The following is a 25,864-nucleotide window of genomic DNA, read 5'->3' as shown; positions in this document are numbered from 1 at the left end:
CTTTCCTAAGTAAAGTCTTGGGGTGAGTGGTGGCAGCAATTCTTCTTCCTAAAGTTCTAGGAACCAGTACCATATTTGTGCCAATGGCTACAACTCTTTCTTTCTTTGTTTAAACTTGCCATGTACCAGCAGCTAATGGCTTGTGGAACAGAACCAATCCACAGACTTTAAGTAGCACTGCCCAGTGGCATTTATCATAGTGACACTGCTGAGGAGGTTGTTCAGAACTATATCTGGAGGCCACCAGGAGCTGCATGATATAGCTGGAAGAGCTCATCCAAAGTTTTAGGGTTGGGTATTATCAATCCACTAATGGTCCTCTGCTGTCTCTTACAACTGATGCCAAGGAGGCTGTGGAAGTTCTGAATTGTTGGATGCAATGGAGTGTTGGATGTTGGTGAATAAATGGAGGCTAGTCTACACATGATTAAAGTTCTGTTGATCAATAGGAAAGCTAACTTGATATTAGAATGGAATTGCACACCTGCTAGAAGACCCAGGTTCACAACTGGTAGATGCTACTGGATACTGCATGGAAGTGCAAATGGAAACAGTAGTTAGCATAATCTTTTCTAACAAGCAGACACACTGGATGTGATACCATCGTTCCTCTCTTCCCATTGTCTTGATCATATCCTGGCTGGAGTACCACAGTGTGCCCTACTTGGGGGGAGTTCAGAAACTCAACTAGCACAAAATCCATCTGCCTAAGTGCTATTTTGAACAGTTCAAAACATTTGATTCTAATACTGTATCAATTGTACTGTTTGTATATTCACTTCTGAGCCCACATTTCTGTTTTTAATCTTAAAAAAATATGTGTGTTTGGGGACCATATTCCTTGATGGACCACTTGTCCTTACGTAAACCTACCCATGTTCTAAGGCAAATTTGGCAAAGTTTGGTGCCCATGAGCCAAGAGCATTCATGGGCACACTGCCACCCCAAAACAGAACCAGTAGTGCCCAAAAATCAACATCAAAAATCTTAAATATGTATCCTTTGGGCTTTTGAAAAGGCAAAACAAGGCAAAAGCCATTTTTGTGTTAGGTGGTGAATAGTAAATTAATCTTTGAATTTTGGTATTTTTGTAGTTGGTTTAGACTAGTTGATTACTATCTGCTAGGAAGAGGAAGCAAGTGCATAAGCAAGGAGCTAATTCCTTATAAAGCAGCATTTTGGTTAATTCTTCTGCATGAGCACAGTCTCTGGCTTCTAGAGAGTTCACAGCCTAGCTGACATTTGAACCTTTGACTCCCCTATTTGCCACCCACTGACTTGTGCTAAACCTATTCCTTGGGTCCCCGGATGTTGTCAAACTTCAAATCCCAAAAACTTCAACCAGCACGACCAGTAGTTAGACATTCTGGGAGCTGTAGTCCAACAACATCTGGGGACATATATATTGGAAAGCACTGTGCTGCATTAACAATATAACTAAAGACTATATGGAACATATGTAAGCAGGAATAGCTGGAACAATGCACACAAAAGTCTATGTGACAAATACACTCTATAGATTTTTTTTTATCCATGAATTCAACCACCCATGGCTTGAAAGAGAAAGAAAGAAAGAAAGAACGAAAGAAAGAAAGAAAATATTTTTTAAAACATAAATTCCAAAAGCAAACCTTGATTTTTGCCATTTTATATAAGGGGCATTATTTTACTACTTCATTGTATTTAATGGGACTTCCACAAATTTTGTTATCCATGGGAGGTCCTGGAACCAACCCCAGCAGGCACCAAGGGCTCGCTGTATTTAATATTGCTACTTCATACAGGAACCATCATCTTTTCTTTACATATAAATTTTCTTACCAGAATACTGTGTCTTGATTTGATACTTGATTTATGAACCAGTGTGGTGAATGTTGGACTAGAAATCTGGGAGACAAGGGTTCCAATCCCTATTGAGCTGTAGAAACTCTTGGGCAAGTCTCACTCTCTCAGCCTCAGAGGATGAGAATGGCAAACCCCCTCTGAACAAAGCTTGCCAATAACACCCTGTGATAGGTTTGCCTTAGAATTTTCATAGGTTGAAACAATTTGAAGGCACCCAACAACAACAAAACTTTTGAGAGAAATGAAAGAATGGATTTAGATCAATTGTGTATTTGCAATTTTTGTTTGGTTTTTTTGGCATTTCTTGGCTTGACTGTCTGGGTAGTGATCCTCAATGTGATAGAGCTTTATAGGTTGTTTCATAAATAGATGCACAAATATATGCCTGCAAAACAACACACATGTACCAGGCATAGAATGAAAGATGCATAGCTTCGTGCTTTCATCTTGAGAGATGATGGGCTTGCCTTCACAGGACGCAACTAAGCAGAGGCAGATCAACCATCTGTTAGGAAGGCTTTGCCCTATCCTGCATTGCAGAGCCTATATGGAACTGGGAATTGGACCAGATGATCTCATAAGATCCCTTTGTGATTCTCTGGTTTTGCTAGTATAACTTACAAGCAGTGTGTATACCCCTTTTTCTTTCTCTCTCTCTCTCTCACACATACATTCAGTAACACCGCTTGAGACAGCAGAATGACTGTGGCTAATATAGTTTGGCTGATCCCCCTGCAGAGCTATGATGAGATGGACAAAAAGAGAAGGAAGGAGTAGAGCGGAGCCAGATGAGGGGGAAAGGCCAGGAGAGCCTAGGCTGGAGATGAGGCAGATATCTCCAGTGACAGCCAGACCTGGCATGCAAAGGGATGCACGGATATTTTGTCTGTCTAGTTTATCAGGGCTGCGCAGGCATCTGACCCCACAGTGTATTTCCTCTGGGGTGAGGCAGAGTTGTATTCTTGTTGTTTTACAAACTGAAGTCTCTGAGTGTTGTGTGGTTCCTTGAATGGGAATTGTCAAACCCTTGTTCTTTGGTTGCATCTCATGTGCAGATTGATTTAAGTGTTGGAGAGAGTGTGTGTAGGAGGAGGGAGAGAGAATACATGTGTTAGTTTTCATGTTGTTGTTGTTGTTGTTGTTGTTGTGTGCTTTCAAGTCATTTCTGTCTTATGGTGAGACTCTAAGACGATCCTATCATAGAGTTTTCTTGGCAGGATGTGTTTAGAGGGGTTTGTCATTGTCTTCCCCAGAGGCTGAGAACATGTGACTGATGGGCTCTTTGCACACCTGTTGCGGACCACTGCCCTTTGAAATGAGATCATCTAGTGGGTTTCATGGCTGAGGTGGGAATCGAACCCTGGTCTCAAAAGCCATAGTCGAACACTCCAACCATTATGCCAAGCTGGCTCTCCACATCTGCATGAATAAACCCAATTTGGAATGAAACCCAAGGTGACCTATGAACATAATGGGGTTTCTTAAACGATGATGATGCAAAGGACAGTTCATCAAAATGCCCTCCTGGACATCACAATACCATATTACACAGACACACAGACACACACTGTACCCCACCAACTATCTTTACAAGGAAACAAAGGCAGCATTAGCTTACCACAGGCTTGCAAAAACTAGAGGGTGAAAAGTATGCCTGTACAAAATTCTGCCATCTGCACCAAATGTATTCCATCCACTGCTGCCCCACATGCAGCTCCTGCCCCAACCAAATAGTCAAGGCACCGATAGGCTCTTTGCAGACCTGTTGCAGACCACTGCCCTTTGAAATGAGATTGGGGAGGGGGGAAGAACAGGGTTCTTAAATCTCTTCTTGTTGTTGTCTTCTTTTCCTTCTTCTGCTTCCTCTGTCCCTCCTTTACATGCCTAGCTCTGTGTGCTTCCATTTAACAGATGGGAGCTCCATTGCCTGCCAGCCTGTTGGATTGGAAAACGGGGCCAACCTGACAGCTGAATGGTTTCCGCGCAGCCAAGGTCCGGGGCTACGGCAGCCCAACAGTGAGGTGGATGGCAGTGAGAGGAACTTCAGGGTGAACCTTCATTGCAAACACGGGCGGCCCAGGTAAGGATGGGAGCAGGAAATGGATGAGGGAATGGTCAGTATATATAGCAATGGCATTTACATTTCTATACTGCTACATACTGAACTCAGCACTCTCCAATGGTTTACAATCTGTAAGCCAATTAGTACGAACAATCTGGGTGCTCATTTTACTGATCTATGAAAGGATGGAAGGCTGAGTCAGCCTTGGAGCCCTGGCATCAAACTCACAACCTTGCAGTTGCAGTATCAGCATTTCTCAGCAGAGAAGGAGCCGAGCCTCCTTAACATTGGGTAGCTCCGCCTCTTAGGCTCCCGGTAAGCAGAGAGGGAGAAACAAAAACCAGGGGCCTGGCCCCGCCTCTATGGGCAGAACGACCCCTAGTAACCTCAGTCTTCTTCCTGCCTTGCACCTGTTAGGATACATTCTCTGTGCTCTCTGAGCTTTTTGGAATTTTCCTTGTTTGTCTTCATCTCCCTTGACTCGCCTGGCTTCTCCTTCTCTCTCTTTCTCTTTCTTCCCTTTGCTCTCTCTCTCTCTCAAAAAAGATCCCTTTTTTTCTTTTCCCTTCCCCCTCTGCCTCCCCTTTGTCCCTACTCTGGGAGCCATGGCTAGCGACGAGGAGGCCAGATTTCTAGGGGAGCTCACTTCCACCCAGCCCAGGCCAGCTCCGGCTTTGCCATCTGCATGCCCTGAGGCCTCATCACCAGACCGAGTGGTGGAAGCACGGCCACAGCCAACGGAGGGGTTTCCCCTCCCTTCCGCTGCTCAGGCCAGGGCCTCCCTAGTGATCCGGGCAGGGTCAGACCAGGGAGAGCCTACACCAACAATGACCGATTACGCTGCGGGGGAGGACATGAGTAAACCCCCCCACCAGAAATGGCGCGGTGGCTTAGGTCCTTCCTTGCCCAGGAAGCACCGGCCATCATCAGATCGCGCCCTCTTGGACCCTGCATGCTGGTTTGGGGGGTGGTGGTTTCTACCCCAGGGGCCCTCCCTTATTGATGTGGCTGGGATCCCTTCCCCCGCAGGAACCCACTCGGGCCAGCGGCCAAACTGCGACCCCTCCCGGTGACCACGACTCGGATTGGGGAGCCCTGTGGACGGCGGACCCAAACCGCGGCTTCTTCAGCCCCACGGGAGGGACCATGTCCACCCCGACACTTCAAAACAGCTTCGCCCCGGAGCCTCCTGCGAGTGACCATATTGACTGCATGGCCCATGATGGGGGCCGTCATCTTGGGTCCAACCCGGATGTGTGTCATTTTGGACACATGGATTCAGATGGGGGCCGCCATCAAGGGATGTCTTCCCACCCATCGTGGGTCATAGTGTCACCCAACCTCCTGGCAGCGACCCTTTCCAGAGTTCCTCTCAGGCCACCAGTCAGTCTCTGAGGGGGGTGGGCTCCAAGAGATCCGACAACCAAGGGGCGCCCTCCAGAGTCAGGACATATAGCGATGGGTCCATGGGTTGCTTAGACCCTCCAGACTAACAACTACACAGACCTCAGCTGAGTCCAAAGCAGATGATGACGAAGCTTCATGCTCAGATCCCGATTTGGAACACTTACCACCCCCCACCAAAAAGGGCTAGATACACTAGGGCCTCTGCTAAGCACAAGCGTCCCCACTCCTTCCATTCCTATGAAGAAGAGGCCTCTGAGGAGTCCCTAGAGGCTTCGGACTCTGAGTCTGAAAAGGGTGAGCTGACTTACGATGAGGGAGACGACAACAAACAAACACCCATGACCTCTCGCCTGTTCAAACCAGAAGATTATGTCCCACTAATCAAAAAACCTACCAAGACCTTGGGCATTAGCTTACCCTCTAGCTTGCCACCGCTGGAATCCGACCTTCCCAAAGTCAGTGAGGATCTTTTTCCAATTACAGCGCCCTCTGTCTAAGAGATTTCCTGCCCCTCTAACATCATGCCGATTATAAGGGTCAAGTGGAATAGACCAGCCACCAGTAGGCCCAATCACAGTGTTACTCACAAACACTATATTCTTCAGCCAACCGTCATGGATAAGCTAAAAATGCCGCTGGTTGATGCTCCGGTGTAAGCCCTAGTCTCATCCACTGTCTTTAGCAGAGACGGAGAGGACACTCTCAGAAACCCACAAGACAGGAGGGTTGAAGGGGCTCTCAAAAAAGCTCACAAAGCCATGTCCATAGCCATTAGGGTGGCAACTACTGTCTCCGTGGTAATGCGTGCCAATTTTCAATGATCTCGAGACCTCCTTGACCTTCTTCCTAATGCAGATACCAAGGTCAGACAACGATCAATAAGATCACCAAGGTGTCCGCCTTTGCATCAGTCGGCAATTCAGCAGAGCACTAGGGCCCAAGCAGCGATCGTGGCTGTCAGATGTCAGTTCTGGCTTAAAAATTGGAATGTAGACTCTTAAGACCAAACAAAATTTAGCATTCACCCCCTTCCTGGGCTCTACGTTATTTGGAGAATCCTTAGATCCTGTATTAGTCGAAGGTAAAGATAAAAAGAAGGCTTTACCTTCAGCAAAAGAAAGATGATAAGAGGCAATTTAAAAACCGCTCTTCTTTTCGTTCCTCTCACTCTTACTTTCCCTCTAACTCTAGCTCCCAACTCCTTTCGAACCAGGGAGTCCAGGTCCAACAAACCTCGCTGGGGAGATTCCAAGTTCCCTAAACAAAACCGGTCCTCCTTCCCCACCAAGGACGGAGGAGGCTCCAAGCCATCCCGAAAAAACCAACAACAATGATGGTGCCCTTCCAGTAGGGGGCAGGCTACAAGGATCCACCTCAGAGAGGTGGGTCCTGGACACCATTCGCCAAGGCTACAAGATAGAATTTCATCACACACCTTGCGACATCTTCATGTCGTCTCCCAAATCAAACGATCCCGAAAAGCATCGCCTCCTGCTGGAAGCAATCAACCGTCTGCTTACCATCTGAGCCATCGAGCCTGTTCCAAACGACCAGAGAGGACAGGGGTGCCACTCGACTTTCTTCCTGGTACCCAAAAGAAACGGGTCATGGAGAGCCATCCTAAACCTAAGAGGAGTAAACTGCTTCATCCACAAGAAAAAATTCAGGATGGAAACACTGAAGACCACCCTAGACAGCCTTCAACCCAGAGACTTCCTGTTTTCTCTGGATCTTCAAGATGCTTATTTGCATATTCTTATTCATCCATCGTCCCGTCGTTTTCTCTGGTTCAGATATGGCAGAGTTCACTTCCAATACAGAGTGCTGCCCTTTGATGGTCTCTCATCAGCTCCCAGGGTTTTTACCAAGGTAATGGTGGCCCTGGTTGCTCATTGGAGGTCACATCACATTCACGTCCACCCTTACTTGGATGATCTCCTGATCAGGTCGCCCTCCAAGCAGCAGGCAATCCTCGACACCAACAAGATTCTCAGATCGTTGGAGGACCACGGCTTCTTGGATCAACTGTCGAAAAGGTCTTTCGATCATCATGGGTCAGTCTACAGCTACTAGCACATCTACAGGGCCTGATGAATGCAGCCATCGATTGCCTGCCCTGGACCAAGTTCCATGCCAGGCCCCTGCAATGGCTCCTCCCTCCTCACCAACGAGCCATTGCCCTCAAAAACACCAAAAAGATTCTGGTTCCCAGCAATGTACGCTGGTCCCTCCATTGGTGGACCTCTCGGTCAGTTCTGAGAGGTCAACCCACTTGGGGGACACACAAGGTCCAGATCACCACAGACGCCAGTCTTCGAAGTTGGGGAGCCTTCTGCTGGTCACACTTGGCCCAGGGGCGGTGGAACCTGGAAGAACAGACCCACAGCATCAACTGGCTAGTGCTCCGAGCCATTCGTCTGGCTCTCCTATCTTTCAAACAGCTAGTCTTTCACAAGCCTGTCCTGATAAGGACAGAGAATATTACTGCCAAGGCCCATGTCAACCGTCAAGGAGGGACAAGATCTCAGTCTCTGATGGACGAGGCCCAGACACTCCTGACCTGGGTGGAGGACAATCTACTATCCTTAGAAGCCAAATATCAGCAGGGACAACTAAACTCCAAAGCAGATTGGCTTGGTTGGACTGACATAGATCATGGAGAATGGAGTCTTCATCCAGGAGTTTTACAGACCATTGTGGCAACGTTCGGTCGTCTGATCATAGACCTTTTTGCCTCCCCCATCAATGCCAAGACCCCCAGGTTGTTTTTGAGGTTTCAGACAGAGGGATTGGAAGACTTGGACGCCCTGGACTGCCACTGGCCAGCGGGCCTCCTGTATGCCTTCCCACTGGTTCCGCTGCTGACAAAACTATTGTCTAAGATTCGGAAGACCAGAGCGGAGGTCATCCTAGTGGCCCCAGCATGGCCCAGACGCCCTTGGTTCTCAGAGATCCTCAGCCTGTCATCCCACAGTCTACCTCTCCTGACCAGACCAGACCTCCTGTCTCAAGGCCAAGTTCACCATCCAGATTGGCTTCAGCTTCACACCTGGAGATTGAGTGGCTCATGTTGACTAGTTATGACTACTCTTCTCAGGTGATCGAGTCCATCCTGGCGTCTAGATGGCCATCGACCGTCAAGATCTACAACTACACCTTCAAAGCCTTCAAGAGATGGTGTAAGCGAAAAAAGAGGGACTTCGTTCGGATCACAGTCTCCACGCTTCTCCAGTTCCTCCAAGACGGCTTCGACCAGGGCCTCTGCCCTAACATGGTCAAGAGACAGGTTGCTGCAATTACATCTATTCTGCTTCACAAGGAGGCTGCCCGGATATCCCAACATCCTCATATTTGCTCAAGGGAGTGTCCAACAGGGCACCTCCGACAAGGCATCGATTCCCTTCATGGGACCTCCACAAGATCCTAAAGGCCTTGATGATACAACCCTTTGAGCCACTGAGAGAGGAGTCTCTCAAATTCCTCACCTTCAAAACGCTGATCCTTACAGCTATAACGTCGGCCCACCGCGTCTCCGAGATTGGGGCCCTGTCTGTGAGAAAAGAACTGTGTGGTATCAGACCAGACTCTGTTCTGCTTCATCCCCAAGGTGAATTCGGTCTTCCATTCTTCTCAGAACATTGTCTTGACCTCCTTCTGCCCATCTAAAAACTTAGAAAGGATCTAGCACACTCTGGATGTGCACAGAGCCATAAAAATCTACCTCTAAAGAACTACTGCTTTCAGGAAGACAGAAGCCCTGTTCATCTCCTTTCAACCGAGGTCCAAGGGTAAAAAGGTTTCGGTTTCTACACTCTTGAGATGGATTAGAGAGTGCATCGTTGCCTGCTATAGAGCCCTAGACCTGGTCCCACCTGAGGGCATCCCCGCTCACTCCACCAGAAGTGTGGCTACATCAGCAGCGCTGTCTACCAATGCACCCTTGGCCAAAATTTGTAGAGTGGCCATGTGGAAGTCTCCTTTCACATTCATCAGACACTATAAACTTGACATCTTTCAGTCAGCTGAGGCTGCCTTTGGCCCGCAGGGTTCTCCAGCAAATTGTCCCTGACTTGTCCTCTGGGCCAGCAGGCCCTCCCTAATTGGGGGGGGATGCTTTGGTAAATCCCAGTGTTACAGAGGCTCGGCTCCTTTTCTGCTGGGAAATGGTACATTGGTACTTACCTGCTATAGGTTCATTTCCAGTAGAGAGGGTCCGAGCATCCTCCCCACCCTGTTTTTCCTGCTGGCACTCACGGCCAATAATCAGGTGTTTTTTCTTCTGCTTTAGTTTTTAAAAAATGATAATCACCTATCAGTTCTGGCCAGAGCCTATTCAGTCTCACTGGTTGTTCAGTTTCTATACAGCTAATTTCCTAAAAGAGGCCTAAGTGGTTCTTGGCTGATCATTGACTGAGGTTACTAAGGGTCACTCCGCCCACAGAGGTGGGGCCAGGCCCCTGGTTTTTGTTTCTCTCTCCCTGCCTACCAGGAGCCTAAGAGGTGGAGCTACCCAATGTTAAGGATGCTCTGACCTTCTCTGTTGGGAAGGGACATATATCAGGTAAGTACCACATTCCATTTAACCACTGTATCACCAGGTGTCCCATATATCTCCATCTTTCCCTTTCTGGGATAGGAAGGTGTTTCATGTTCCTAACAGTTCACATCAGTGTGGGTGGGCAGGAAGACCCAGACCAGTATGTGGGAAATCTGGTTTCAACTAACACAGCCTGCAATCTGAGCTGATCCTACTGTGTGACAGAATGAAGAAACTTCCTCAGAGGTCAAATGCAAGGGGGCAATAGCGGGCACTCCTCAACCATGCACTTACCAGTCCTCTCTACTGGAGGACAGACCTGGGTGCATTGTGTGACATGTACTCCCCCATCCTGCAATCCTTAGAACCAGTTTGTTTCTGTACAAGATGTTTTTGAGGATCATGTCCATCACCTTAGGGCAGGGATTGGTTGTGTGTGGCTTCCCAAGGCTGTTGTCAAATTTCCTATTCCCCATTGCCCCCCTTTTTTTGCCAAAAAAGGGCTGAATTGTCTTTTGTGGAAGCTGCCTTTTAAATAGTCTGTATTTGTTTTGAAAATGTATGTTTTAAAGAACTTCAGAAAAAGCAGTGCGCGCGCACACACACACACACCTCTTTCCCATTTCTTTTAGAATCCCCCCAGTTCTCCTCCTTCTTGGGCTCAAAATAAATCACCCAAGCTCAGAAAACTTACTTTTTTGATCTACAACTCCAAGAATCCCTCAGCCAGCATAGGTAGTAGTGGGCATGCTGACTGATGGGATTTGGGGATTGTTGTCCAACAAACTTAGGCTTGCCAAGTTCTAGGAACAAACACTAGTGTTTCCAATTCCTAAACAGCCTGAAACATTTTGAAAAGTAGTGTTTTGGTGTAATGGATTATAGCAAGGTGGGCATACTCAGAAGGCTATATCATCCAACTTCCCCCCTTTCTCTTCTGGAGCTCTAGAGGCTCACACAACACAGCTATTCGGAGTGACCAGATGTGCTATCCTATCACTCCTAGACACCTTTTGGACTGTTTGTTTCTTGTTTTGATGTGAGAGCAAAATTTTAAATTATTTGAAGTAGTTTTTAGTAGTGGGGATGGGGGGGGGCGTTCAGCTGAAAAATCACACTTTGGAGGTATAATATTTTCAGGATGGAGTGGCAGGGGGCTTGTTACACATTAGCACACCCAAGACTGCACGCAGGCTGCATGATTCCCATCCCTGGATAGAGATTGGGTTGGGTGGGACGCCAATTCAAATCACTACTTAACCATAAAACTTCCTTGGTGACTTTGAGTCAATTACTGTCTCTTAAATTAAATTGCATTCCAGGGCAATTGTAAAGATACCATTCAGGGAAGGGGGCACTTGAGCTTATTGGAAGGATGAGCTAGATTTTGAAGCTTGTAGTCAACTGAAAGCTTTCTCAATGCTGATCCCAAGCAATAAGGCACATTGTGTGTTGTTCTTATAGTGTGTGGGGCAGAGGAAGGGAATAAACGCTCCGTACCATGATTGAAAGTACGCAGTGAAAAAAGCATGATTTAATGATCTGAACAAGTGTGTCTATGTGCATGAGTGCATATTCATATTGTTCAGTTGTATAAATTATTCTTTTGCTAACTGAGGACTCAGTATTCCTATGCCATGCCCTCTAGAAGTCCTGGCTCTCTTCTGGCCTGGCTTCAGCTTGATGTACTGTAGCTGTTGTTGTTGTGTGCCTTCAAGTCATTTCCGATTTATGGCAACTGTAAGGCATGGGATTCTCTTGGCAAGGCTTATTCAGAGGAGGTTTGCCTTTACCTTCTCCTGAGGCTGAGAGCATGTGACTTGCCCAAGGTCACATGGATTTCAAGACAGAGTAGGGAATCAAACCCTGGTCTCCAGAGTAGACTCCTTCGTTTATCTTGTCTGGTTCAAGCTCAAACTCCTTCCTTTATCTTGTTTGGTTCAAGGACTGGAAACTTACATTTTATGAAAGCAAACAAAGGCATTGAGGATTCTAAATGCTTGCTAGAATCTATTGCTTGCATTGTGCAAAATGCCCTAGCCTTGGCTCACCAAAGAGCCAGCAGTTGCATCCTGTTGCCTTTAACCCCATTTGACAGAAAGGAGAGAATACGGGAAAGGAGAGAGAGAGAGAGAGAGAGAAGATGAAACGGTCTTGGTTCCTCTAATTCCCCTTCCTCCCTGCTGCTCTCCAGAGCTCTGTGGATCCCTGCTGTGCACGGCTGCTTTCTGACCCTTCTCACTCCGCATCTGGCCAAAGTTGCCTGGAAACTGCAATGGGGGAGAGGATGAGGGAACAGTGTTCTCACAGGAACAGGGTGGGAGTGTAGGGAAAGTCAGGAGAAAAGCCAGGTCTGCGGCAGACACTGGATCTTTTCCTTCTTAGCCTTGCTGGACAGTCTCAGGAAGTCAGGAAGCAGACTAGGAGCAGGGAGGGGGGAAAGGAAAAGAAGGGCCTGAAAAATCTAAAAAATGAACCAAAAGCAGCTTCCTTGAAAGCATCCAAGTCGACATCTGTGTTCCTGCGTGGCAGGGGGTTGGATTGGTTGGTCCTTGTGCTCTCTTCCAACTCTATGATTCTGTGATCTAGGAGAGCAGAGTAATGGTCCTTGCAAAGGCTGGTGATGGCCAAGCGGGGGAAGAGGGGAGCCTCCCGAATTGCACAGATGGCTCCTGTAGGTGCAACGCAGCAGAGCTTGCCAAAGAAGTGAGGTCACTTCCTGCCATGGCTTTCTGTGGCGTGGATCCCTCCTTGGGCTGAGCAAGAGGGAGAGCGGCTGCACCGAGCTGGCGGGAACCTGCAATGGAAAGCTTTCCGTGCCAAGGTGGAGTTGGGGGGGATGGAGCTCTTTTGAAACAACATGCGAAATGTGTTTAGGGTTGGGATGGGGGTGAGGGTGAAGGCACTGGAAGGAGCCTGGCTGTTTAAGACCAAACCAAACCCTTCTGATCTTAATCTGGTTTTGCCTATTTCTGTATCAGACCTTAGAACAGTTTCTTTTGGATTATGTCTCCCAGGCACCCCCCAACTAATACTAGTCCCAAAACAGTTTTTTCTAAGCTCTGGTTCTATCATCATCATCATCATCATCATCATCATCATCATCATCATCGCCACCACCATCATAATTTCTTACCCGCCTCTCCCTATGTATCAAGGTGGAGAACAAGAGACCAACAAATAGGCATCCGTTAAACATCAGTTAAAACATACATTAGTTTAAAAGAACAAATAGGACACATCCGTATAAAAACAATCCACATTTAAAATTCATTGTGGAGTGTGGTGGAGTCTCCCTCTTTGGAGGTCTTTAAACAGAGGCTGGATGGCCATCTGTCGGGTATGCTTTGATTGAGACTTCCTGCATGGCAGGGGGTTGGACTGGATGGCCCTTGGGGTCTCTTCCAACTCTATGATTCTAAAAATCATCTGGATGGGCCTGCCAGAAGAGATTAGTCTTCAGTGCAGGTCATTCCACAGTCTAGGGGCAGCAGAAGAAAAAAAATCCTCTGGTTGACAGTCATCATCTGCTGGCTGACTGGATTAAATATCAGCCAAAGGACCTGAGTGTATGGGGTGGGTTATATTGGAGGAGGTGATCCTGTAGGTGTGGTGTAAACTTTTAAATAACATTGCAGTAATAGTGAACCAGGGACCAGATTCAAATTCTGGCTCAGCCATGGATACCCACTGGGTGACCTTGGGCAAGCCACACTCTCTCAGCCTCAGAGGATGACAATGGCAACCCCCCCCCCTTCTGAAAAAATCTGACAAGAAAACCCCATGATAGGTTCGCCTTAGGGTCATCAAAAGTTGGAAACAACTTGAAGGCACGCAACAACAACAGTAATGATAAAGTTGCGTGTGAGCAGGTGACTTACGGCACACAGCAACAACAACAAAAGATAGCCAATGCTGTAGTGGTTTGAATGCTGGACTACGATTCTGGAGACAGCGTTTGAATCCCTGGTCAGTCATGGAAACCCACTGAGTGGCCTTGGGCAAGTCACACTCTCTCAGCCTCAGAGGACGGCAAAGGCAAACCCCCCTCTGAACAACTCTTGCCAAGAAAACCCCATGATAGGCTTACTTTAGGGTTGCCATAAGTCCAAAATGATTTGAAGGCACACAACAACCACAAAAGAGCTTAGCTGTGGATTTTCTTTCAGACTTTGCACTCTTGAGGTTCCATATAGAATTTGTTGCAAATAGACCCCGCAGACCCTTTGGATGGAGAACCTAAATTGTATTTAATTTCCCTCAAGAGATTCATCTTCTTTCATTTAAATAAATATTTCCAGTTGCCCTCTGCCTAGCATTACAGTGCAGGTTTGTTTTCAAAAGCTCAGGGCACAATCGAGCCAAAGTTTTCTAAAGCCTCCATGAATTTAATGGGTAAAGAGTTAAGTGTCCATTTAATTCTCACACTCTCATAACATCTTAAGATGTGGGGAATGCTTTCCATGCCACATGCTATGCCAGCATATTATTGCTAAATCAAACTCCTCCTGTCAGCAACAACAATAACAAAACATCTTTTCCCACACAAAACATTGGCTTTTGCATTAAAAAAAATCTCCAGAATATTTACAAGAAAGTACCAAAACATGAAAAATCATTGAAAATTCAGAAGAAAAACCCCTTTTTAAAAACTTTGCAGAGAGAAAACTAGCAGAAAACTCATAACTTTCCTAAGTAGAGGGGAAACTTTTTTTTTTGTATTTTTAATGCTCATGTTCAAGAATGAAATCAGTGAAGATTTACACCCTCATTTCTCTCACCCCTTTCCCCAAAAAGATTTCTTTTGGTACTTCTGCAAATTTTGAGGTATCCCCAACCCTGCTTTTGATCCTTCTTGCTATCTTTTCTGTTGTCATATCTTTGTGTCAGTTCCTACATGGCTAGTAGGTAATCTGTGTGTCTAAAGCAATAACATACGACTTTTCTTGCATTTCAAGCAGCACACAAAACTGTAGTGGTGACATACAATGATGTATTTTGGAACCTTTTGGAAATTGATTTTTTTATTTAATTATAATTTCCAGAATGTCTCAGCCAGCATGTTCCCCATCTAGTGGCCATGTTATCTGAGGAACTGTGTAAGGTGTAGTCTAACAAGTAATTTTTCCACTTTTCAGCAAGCAGAAAAAGAGGAACATTCTTTTCCCACTCTGTTGTCAAGCGGAAGGCCCTACTCTTCTCCCTTTGCTTCTTTCTCAGCCCCAGGATCCCCTTGGTCTCCTTTACATGCAGACGGCTAGCCTGGGGTTGTTTCTCACTAGACTTCATGCATGTCCACACAGCAATTTCTTTCAGTGTTTGGAGGCACTTATTCATAATGGCATCTGTGCTGATCCTCCATTGGTCCATATAGCAGCAATAGTGAGTAAGGCACAGTCCGGGTGACACAGTCCGTTCAGGGAACACCAACATCTGACATGGTGGCTTCCTTTTTGCAAGTATTTCTCTTCCCTTATCCAGCTCAGCTCATAGAAAGGAAAGTCCAGCATGGGTGTTCGGTTTAGGCTATACCTTAGATCCAGTCTTTGCATGAGAAGTCCTGATTTTAAGGAGTGTATAAGAACAATAATAATAATAATATTTGCGTTGTGTTCCTTCAAGTCGCTTCTGACTTGTGACAACCCTAAGGCAAACATATCATGGAATTTTCTTGGCAAGGTTTGTTCAGAGGAAATTATATTTTTATGAAATGCACAACCAAAGCCATCTTTGAAGCCTCCCTGCAAAGGAATGCCCCCCCTTCTGACTTTCTTCCCCCAAGGAATGCTGCCTGACCAGTGTATTAATCCTCTCACCCACTCTATTTCATCTTCACAATGGCTCTGCAACCCTAGGTAGACTAGGCTGAGAAAGAAGAATTAAGCCATATTAGAGGTGAGTAAGGTATGGGGAGGCAGGGAAAATAGTGATTTATTGAACTTTGTCCATCCATTGCACTGAGGTTTGAACGAGCAAACTTTGTAGTTTTACAGCTTAGTATGCCAGCTTTAGTTGTAAAACACTGCATGTTTGATTTGATCTATATTCTACTTTTCTCCCTGAATAGGGAGCCAAATCAGATGATAGCATCATTAAAAACAGATACAAATAAAAAAGATTTTAAAACAAAATTAAACCAGTTACAATATTCAGAGTTAACTAAAACCATTTTAAAAGCTCAATAATTAGAAAATACAATAATTTAAAGTACAGCATCACCCATTAAAGGCTCTGTGCTTAGCAGTCAGTCAGGTACTAAAAGCCTCCCTGAATAGGAAGCCCACCAGCAGGATATTAGGGCCCTGACCAACAAACTTTTTTTGCAAGAGAATGCAACAGCTTCAGAGTAGCAGATGAGAAAACCCTCTCTTGCATACTCACTAAATGTGCATTTGTGGGTGACAGAACCTAGAGAAGAGCCTTGTATGGGAGAATACAGTCTGTTTGATAGCCTGGACCCAAGTTGTATAAAACTTTTTAGGTCATAATGAGCACTTTGAATTGTGTTCAGAAACAGACTAGTCCGTGAATCTGTTGTAACAAGGGCATTGTATGCTTCTATAAGCATGGATGGTGAATGTAAAGGTATAATAAAAATTCTTTTTCTCTTTTCTGTCCAGGGCTGCTTTCTGTCTGGTGTAAATTAAGGGTGGGAGGACTGCATGCCAGTGTCAAGTCATCATGGGTGGAGGGCAAAGGAAAAAGTGCTACAATCTCTCTCCTTCCCACTCTTTTTCTTCCAGAGGAGGGACAGTTAACTTTTGCTAGAGTCTTGAACTGGTTGTTTGCAGAGGGCTTCTGAAATTAGACCCAAGGTCACATAAAATTAGGAAGAGGGCTGTAGGTTGCCCACACTTGCTGTAAAGATAAGAGTGCTTTTGAGTAAGCATTCCCATGCGCCCATGACAGGAGATGTTGCTTCACTTTACTTTGGGTCATAGCTGTTGCTTGTGTAAGAATCATGGGTCTAAGTTCACCTGCTTGTTCTATTGTGATCCTGATGTGATCCTGCATTTTCCCTGTATTTCAGATGATTTTCCCTTTCCAGTGTATGTGTCGCATAAGTCAGGCTCTGTTGGGAATTTGACTTTTGAATCAAAGCTACTGGGGCAGTTACCTTAGTGTTATCCAAGTTGATACTGGTTTTCTGTACAAACTAGCAGTGACCAGCATGGGGACTGACATCTTCACAGCTGGGAAAGCAGAACCTCCCATATAATGCTTTATGTTAGTTGCATTTCCCATGAAATTTTTCCTGGCGCAGTGCTTTGTGCTCCCCTAATTCTGATGGAGCGATCCATCAGGTGTAGTTGAAGGTTCCATCCTTATCTTGTGTGGTTACTATATTTTTCCTCCATGAATTTATTGAATCTTTACTTGTTAAACTTCTTTACGTTGGTGTGTCTAACACATGTTGCCTTTTCTTTTTGGAAAGCAAACTTTTGTGGACATGCTGAGATCTCAAGTTTCACAATGCATTTTTTTAATCAGGTGTGCTTACAAGGCTCACCTTTTCCCATGAAATAATCCCAGGTTAGCTTTCCCCAACCCGTCACTGTCCAGATGTGTTGAAGTGCAACTCCCATGATGTATAGTGAAAGCTGTAGTCCAACACATCTGGAAATTGCTAAAATTGGGGAGGATACCTTTGAGGAGATGAAGGGTAGCTTTTCAGAAGTTGTTCCACTGCCAACTCCCAGTATACTTCAGTATTGGCTATAGTAGTTAAAACTGATGGTAGGTGCAGTCCAACAACATCTGGAAGGCCAAAGTTAGCTACCCTGATTACCTTGGGCAGTACCAAGGACAGCATTTATGTTAGGGCAGCAAATGGGACTTCTTATTCCCAGTATTGCTTTGGGGCATGCACTTTGCATCATGGGAACTGCAGGCTTTGAAGGAAGTAGGGGAGGGTAAGTAAGTTGAGTCCTGGATGTTAAAAGAATGCAAAGGCAGAAGCCAGGTGGCCCAAGCGGTGGAAGGGTCAGTCAGGGAGTCAACTGAGATGCTGGGGAGTGAACAAATGAGCAGCTGTAATTTGAGGGAAGCCAGAGTTTCTTGAGAGGCACAGAAGGGGAAAGGGCTTGAAAGGGGTCGTGGCTGTTGGGGCTGGGAAGAATGAGGAGAGGAATGCAAGCAGCTCTTTTAGCACCCAGAAAGTTACAAGAGTGTGTGTGTGGGGGGGGGGGGGGGGGCAAGTTTTCCAATCAGGGCATCTGTAACTGAGGCTGGTGATATTCAAAGACATAGCCATGTTAGTCTGGGAAATCAGCATGCAAAGGGATTTTGTAGCACCTTTCAGACTTTCTGAAAGAAAGATGCTGTAGCATAAGCTTTCATAGATTTCAGTCTACTTCCTCAGATTCATGAGGAGAATGGATGGTCCACTCTTCATTCCACCCCATACATCTGGAAGCAGACTGAAGCCTACAAAGGCTTATGGTACCAACTTCTTTCAGTTAGTTTCACAAGTGCTACAAAATCCCTTTGCATACTGAGGCTGTAATGTTTGACATTCTTATTCTAGATCACCCAACTCTCTTGCAGGGAGCTAAGATAAAGGCCCCAAGAACTCCTGGCATACAAGGTTTCTTTAGACTACTGTTGTTGTTTACCATATTTTAACCTTACTCTTCTTCTTCTTCTTGACGATGATGATACACCTTTCTAAGCAGTTTACAGATATCAGCATCGAGAAGGTTCCTGGTCATGGGCTTAGAATCCAAAAAGATAGAAAAGGAAAAGATATTTGGAGAGAGGAGGCAGGAAAACAGACTTAAGCACTAGATTCTTGGTTAGAAAGCATAGCGAGTGCCATAGTACGTTTAGATCACAACACTGGTTTTAAGTCCAATGCAAGGGCTTCTGCTTCTTCTCCTTCTGGTGGACATAGTCGTGCTGGTTGGTGACCCAGAGCCAGATGCCACTGGGAGAGTCTGACTACTGCTTCTTTGTTTCTCTCAGATGGTCTCAGTTGTGCTTTTCAATTGGCACAGCCCACCTCCTGAGCTGTATGCTGCCACACTGAATCACAGTATCAGTGAGAAGTGTCACAAATGGGTTGTACTAGTGGGCTGCACCAGCATGTCTCTCTGAATCTATAGCTGGAATGGTCAGCCTACAATTGCTGAGCTCTGGAGCTAGAATTCATCAGGCAAACTAACAGGCCAGGTCTAACCAAACTGGAATCCTGGTATTCTCCACCTCTTGCAAAGCTTGAAAAGTTACCAGGGTTCAAATTTGTGATCAGCCATGGAAACCTACTGGGTGACCTTGAGCAAGTCACATTCTCTCAGCTTCAGCAGAAGGTCATGGCAATTCCCCTCTGAATTGATCTTGCCAAGAAAACCTTGTCATAGGTTTTCCTTAGGACCACCATATGTCAGAAATGACTTGAAGGCACACAGCAACAACAAACTATTTCTCTATTTCTCAAAAGTAGCTGAATAGGTAACTTTAAAATTACAGTTACATTAAAAATGGAGCAAAGTTGATTCCTTGTTGCTTTACAACCATCTTGTAACATGGTTATAAGTTCATTATTGAGCAAAGAACTTTATACATTTTAATGAATAGCTTCCAGGTTCGGAGCAACACAAGATGTGATATTGAGAACTTCTTTCCTGACTCTGTACATGACTGAGTTTGGGTTGCAGGTTTAAGACCTGGATTCCCTGACAATAAGCTCCTCTAAGAACAAGCTCTAAGAGAGTCCCTAAAAAGAGTATTATTGGGTGATTTCTATCACCCTCTGTGGCTGAGAGGCTTCTTCCACACCACCACCAGAATAACTGGACACTGTGTCCACCCTGGATACTGCTGTCGACAATCCAGCAAAAAGTCCCTGCAACACACAGGACTGGTTCATTTTTCCCACGTGTTTTTGTCCTTTTCAGTTCTTAAGAAATAATAGAATTGATAGAATCACACAAAGATGAGGAGTTAAAATATACGTTGTTAGTAGTGTGATGCACACAGTCAAGTATAAATACCTGAACTCATTAAATGAGGTTCCTGGGGAACTGTGCATGATTTCCAGTCTGGTAGGATCGTGACCCACCAGTTGGGTGTCTGGACTAGAAACACATCTTGTTAAAAATGAAAGCTGAAATATTCCTCATTTCACTCAATGAGGTTTTCAGGGAAACTGCCTGCATTTGGAGAACAGGGTTAAATCATTTTACAAGGGCACACACAGGGCTAGTTGCCTTTAAACACAGGGTGCATCAAGATGAATTACTTGAGCAGCGTGATTGCTCTGAAGGTGTTTTAAACAAAACACAATTTCTCCATCTCTGTGAAACCAGTTCTGCCACTTAGCAGCAAAAGCAGCCTGCATGCAGCTCTGATTGGCCAGTGCCTGTAACAGCATTAATCCATATTCTCACCACTCCCTAAACATTGTTATTGTAGAAATACACACATTTTCAAATATATTCTGAACAAAGTTTTGATGGCATTAACAAAACAAGTAGTACTTTCAACAAAAAGGCAAGTTGTTTGCCAAAAAACGTCAGGAAGGTATAAAACTAATAACCAATTAGTGTTCACATTTGGCATGTATATCTGTAGATTAAATTGTAAAGATGTGGGAAGGTGGAATTTTTTGTGAAGGTGTAGGAATCTAGTTCAATCTGCCAGAGAAGAAAAAAAATACATTTATATGCAAAGATTTAAACATTTTGTGCAAAGCATACGGTGCACCAAAAGCTTTGTAAGCTTTAAAAGTTCTGCAGAAACGAATGGGGATTGTGGAGGAACACACAAGTTCTTTATTTAGGACGAGGGTACAGCTATTACAACATCAGGGGTACTTGAGAGCATCTTTACCATATTCAATACAAATACGTCTCTTCTAGAAGTAACTTCTGCAGAATTCATTCTACAAATTTCCAGCATGGTAAATTTAGACTCATAGGGGGAAGCCAGGTGTAGAAGGCACATATTGCTAGTTGCCATAGTTTTATCTACACTTCTTTTTCATGCACATTTTCCAGCAGTAGTGGAAGTGGCAAATTTTAAAAACTGTTTATGAGGGGAATTAAGATGAGGTATAGTCATATAAAAAAATGAATGAACCAGTGCTACGTTTTAAAAGGGAACACATGAAAAGGCAAGGGAGGAGATATGTTTTATTTACACATTCTGGCTGTAGGATATAAAAGAAGAAATGTTGCAACCATATTGGTCAATGTTAGCCACTGGAAAAATGCCATCCTCTCCCTTACCCATTGCAATTTAATTAAACTCTGAACAATAGATGTGGGAGTTAACTTGAATTTGACCAGTCTCTCTGATGGTTTCTTACATTTATATCCCACCTTTTCTCTAGTAAGTTCAAGATGTGCATAGCTCTTTTCTTCTTGTACTATATTAAAAAAGATCAGGGTGTGGGAGAATACTACCCAGGGTCATAGAATTATAGAGTGCAAGGGGACAAAAAAAGACTATATAGTCTAATCCCCTGCCATGCAGGAATATACAACTGAAATATTCCTGAAAGATGACCATCAACCCTCTATTTAAAGACCTCACTCCAAGGTACTGTGTTCCACTTTCAAACAGCACTTACAGTCAGCAAGTTGATCCTAATCTTTAGCTGAGATATTTTCTAATTTGAATCAGTTAGCTTGGATTCTGGAGCAGCTGAAAACAAGCTTGGTCCATCTTCTATATGACATCTTCAGACAACTAAAGATGTCTATCCTATCACCCCTCTCTCAATCTTCTCCTAGCTAAACATGCATATATATGTATGTGTGACTTCATCCCGTCTATCGACCTATGGCAACCCCTTGGATTTCTTAGGGTTTTCTCAGGCAAGGAATACTCAGAGGTGTTCCACTGCCCTCTGGTATACCTCTACACTCACATTACTCAGTTGAAAGCCCTCCTGACTATTTTTGTGAGACTCCTATCAAAGACATTCTTACCAACTACTAAGAGGTACAACCCATCTTTGTAAGGAATCTTCCTTCATGAAAGTGCAGACTGTAGCCCAAGAAGCTTAACCCATCCTGATGGCACCAGCTGTAGAGCCAGTTGTTCACTTCTAATATTCTTCTCTTTGTTGCTGGACCATGTCCTTCAACTGAAGAGAGTGATGCAGTAACAACCTATGCCACAAAGTCTTTTGAATTTCTACCCAGAGCCCCATCGTCCCTTGCAATATGTTGAAGATTGTATTTGGCACTGTCACACGTAACAGGGAGAAATCAGTGGGCTTGATGAGTTTTATCAGCTTCTCTGTTACATCCTGGATCACAACCAACCAATTGCTGGCAAAAGCCGTTCCATCCACATAACCCTCTAAAGTTTCCTCCATGCTCTCTGAAGACAGACACCACACAGAAGTTCACATTGCCACAGGCCCTCTTCCTGTGTCTCATAATCACTTATTCAAAGGGACGGGTTGGAATTGATCATGCATCTCCAGACTCCAGGAGAGTCTGCTTTGCTATCTCCTGCAAAGCTTCATTGTCCGTAATACGTGGAAGTGGAGCTATATGGGCCTGAAGCTGATGCACCAACAGGAAGATCAACTTGCACTTGCTGTAAACCTAGCTCCCCATATATTCAGGCAAGATAACAGGCACAGCACGCGTTTTCTTTTCTTTTCTTTATTATTTTTTTGTATTAAAAATATAAAGTAACACCAATATATAGATATAGATATAATACATCGTACAAACCATACATTACCTATAAAAATAAAATCATACTTTATAGACATATCAAACTCATACCAGACAATGACAAACAGACACCAAGTTAACAACAAAACATAAACAAATACATGACTTAACCTTTCCCAACACCTTTCATTTTCATCTCTTTACCTCTTTCTTCCCTCTCCTTTATTCTGTCCTTCCCTTACTATCTTAAACCTCTTATCTCTTTATAAAAGTTTTCTCGTATACTCTGAGAGACTGTGAATTTAATATTGTCTTTCCATACTTTTTCCCATTGGGACATTTGGATGGTGTGGCCAATATTCTTAGCCCATTTAATCATTTGTTCCTTAACACTTTCATCTTCCATTTCATATTTTAAAAGGACCCTGTATAGTTTCCCAATTGGTTTATTTTTCTTTCCTACTAAAATTTTCCCTAAATCAGATTTTCCTTCTTCTAATTCAAATCCGAATGTCTTATAATCCATTACATATCTTTTGAAAAATTGTCTATATATGAACGAATTTATGTTCCATCCCTCTATACTCAGATTCTCTCTTGTTTTTAATTCTATTTTGCCATTCCTTTTTTCTAAGATGTCCTTGTATCTATATCATTTTGTTTCTCTGACCATTTCTTTTCCATAAAATGCTTCATGAGGGGATATCCAGCCCTCTCTTTTGGGTATTCTTCTTCTTTTATATTTATTCCACACTCTAATCAGGGCTTTCCTTATACAGTGAGGCTTTATTTTTCTTATCTTTCTCGTAGGCTAAATATGCATGCCATCCATACCTTAATCCACCTCCCTCTAGCTCAAGCAGGCTATCATTTTTAACTTAACCCATTCTTTTGTCCATAATAGACAACGTGAGTCAAAATATAATTTTAAATTTGGTAAATTGAGACCTCCTCTTTCATGCAAATCCTGTAGTAATTTTAGCTTAATTCTTGGTTTTCTTCCTCTCCAAATAAAATGAGAGAGGTCTTTATTCAATTCTTTAATTATTTTGTCCAATGTTATAATTGATATCATTTGGAATAAGAAGAGGATCTTTGGTAAGATGGTCATTTTAATTGTAGCTATCCTTCCCATTAAGGCCAAGTTCAGCTTATTCCAATTAATCATGTCCTTCTTTATTTTACTCCATAGAGTTTTGTACTTATTTACAAATAAATCTGCTGGTTTTTTGATAATTTCTATTCCCAAATATTTAATTTTTTTCTCAATTTTTATACCTGATTTTATTTCTAATTCCTTTTCTTCTTTTTCTTTTATATTTTTAGTCCGAATAGCTGATTTATTCTTATTAATTTTACAACCCTTTACAGAACCAAAGTTTTCTAGTTTCCTCAAAATTCCCTCTATAACCTCCATCTGGTCTTCCATTATAATTATTGCATCATCCGCAAAAGCTCTAATTTTGTAGTTATGTTTTTTAATCGTAGTGCCTCTTAAACTAGAGTCCATTTTTATGTCTTTTATGAGGAGTTCCATGTTTAATAAAAACAAGAGGGGGAAAGTGGACTTCCCTGTCTTGTTCCTCCCTGAATCCTGATTAAATTATTATTATTATTATTATTATTATTATTATTATTATTATTATTATTAACCTTTATTTATAACGCACTGTAAATTTACACAGCGCTGTACGTACAATCTTTTAGTCAGACGGTTCCCTGCTCTCAGGCTTACAATCTAAAAGACACGAAACAAAAGGAGAAGGGAATTTGTCTTCTCTCCATTGATTCTTATTTGGGCCTTTTGATTCTGATAAATCTTACTCATCCAATTTATAAAATTATTCCCGACATTAATTTTCTTTAATAATTCCAATAAAACCAACCAATTTACTGAGTCAAACGCTTTTTCAAAGTCCAAAAAGAAAAGACCCAACTTTTTGTTGCAGTGTTATTCATAATACTCTAAAATGTCAATGACAATCTTCGTATTCTCCCTCATGTGCCAATTAGGTAAGAATCCTCTTTGTTCCTCCTCATTTAAGTTCTCTAAACATTTCTTTAACCTATTGGCCAAAATTATCGAGAAAATTTTATAATCGTTGTTAAGTAATAAAATCGGGCAATAATTTGATGGTTCTAACACATCCTTTCCTTCTTTTGGTATCAAAATAATTTCTGCTTCCCTCCGTGAATCCGGGATGTTTCCTATTAATGCATCATTCATAACTAATTGTAATGGATGCCTCAATTCCTCTTTAAACGTCTTATAAGAGATAGCTGTTAGTCCATCATTACCTCGCGCTTTCCCCAATCTACACCTGCCTACTGCACCCCAAATTTCATTCCTGGTTATTGGTTGATTCAGTTGCATTTGTTGTTCTTCAGATAAGCTATTCATTTCGAGTTTATCTAGATATTCCCTGACATCTTCTTTCTTAGGTATCTAATCTGCATATAATTTTTGGTAGAAATCCGTAAATATTTCTTTTATATTGTTTTGTTGGGTATATATTGTATCTCCACTTTTTATTCTGTTAATCAGTTTTCTCTTTTTCTCTTTTCTTTGCTTATATGCAAGCCACTTACCCGTTTTGTTTGCTTGCTCAAAAAAGTTTTGTTTTGCCATTTTTAATTTTTTGTCCAGTTCTGTTATAGCTTCTAGTTTCCTTGTTTTTCAGCAAAGTTAGCTTCTGCTTCCTTTGTCTTTGTAATATAATGTTCTGTTATGTAAGAAACCCTCTAATAGTAGCCTTCCCTGCATCTCAAACTGTTGCTATGTTTACTTCCATGTTCATATTTTCCTTAAAAAACAACTGGATCATTTTTCCCCTTTCTATATTATCTCCTTGTCCTTTAACATTTCTTCAGTTAAGTACCGGTTATTTTTCTTATAAGGTTCCCCCAAGGTTAATACTGTAGGGTTGTGGTCAGAAATTTCTCTGTTTAAAGTTATCATTTCTTTCCCTTCTTTGAACACTAACTTTGAAATCAAAAACAAGTTGATTCTAGACAGAGATCCATGTCTCTCTGAATAAAAGGTGTAAGATCTTCCTTTATTATACAAGCGTCTCCAGATCTCTGTCAAGGATTGTCTATTAGGTTAAAGAAAGCTTTAGGTAATTTACCTTGTTTTTCTTTTCTTTTCTTCTCTTACTTTCTGACTAGTTTTGGTTCAATTATCCCATTAAAGTCACCTACTACAATTACATTTTCATAATCATAATCTGACAGAATTTCTTTTATTTATTTATTTTCTAATAATCACTTTTATTATTTTGGGGACTATAAATGCCTACTAACAAAAAGGTTTTCCCACTCCAATATATTTCTGTTCCTAAATATTGACCATTTTTATCGTTGAAGATCTCTTTCGAT

The 25,864-nt window shown here is 43.2% G+C and overlaps 1 protein-coding gene across 4 annotated transcripts in view; it reads left to right on the top strand.

Annotated features, from left to right (window-relative positions):
* Positions 1 to 25,864, top strand: part of AHDC1 (AT-hook DNA binding motif containing 1) — a 253,172-nt gene that overhangs the window by 192,456 nt on the left and 34,852 nt on the right. For 3 of the 4 annotated variants that reach the window (XR_016271917.1, XR_016271918.1, XM_089479531.1), the window contains one exon: positions 3,757 to 3,925. The exons of the other annotated variant lie outside the window; for it this stretch is intronic. Coding sequence is in view for 1 of the 3 variants with exons in the window: in XM_089479531.1 (XP_089335657.1) it covers positions 3,757 to 3,925 (169 nt within the window). In the remaining 2 variants the exon portion in view is untranslated. The remainder of the gene's footprint in view (positions 1 to 3,756; positions 3,926 to 25,864) is intronic. 4 annotated transcript variants of the gene reach the window in all.

Source organism: Sceloporus occidentalis, unplaced genomic scaffold (genome assembly GCF_023333645.1).
Source record: "Sceloporus occidentalis isolate IW3139 unplaced genomic scaffold, rSceOcc1.0.p SCAF_13, whole genome shotgun sequence".
Lineage (NCBI taxonomy): Eukaryota > Metazoa > Chordata > Lepidosauria > Squamata > Phrynosomatidae > Sceloporus > Sceloporus occidentalis.
The sequence above is the reverse complement of the archived record's forward strand: the minus strand, read 5'-3'. Positions and strand labels throughout refer to the sequence as shown.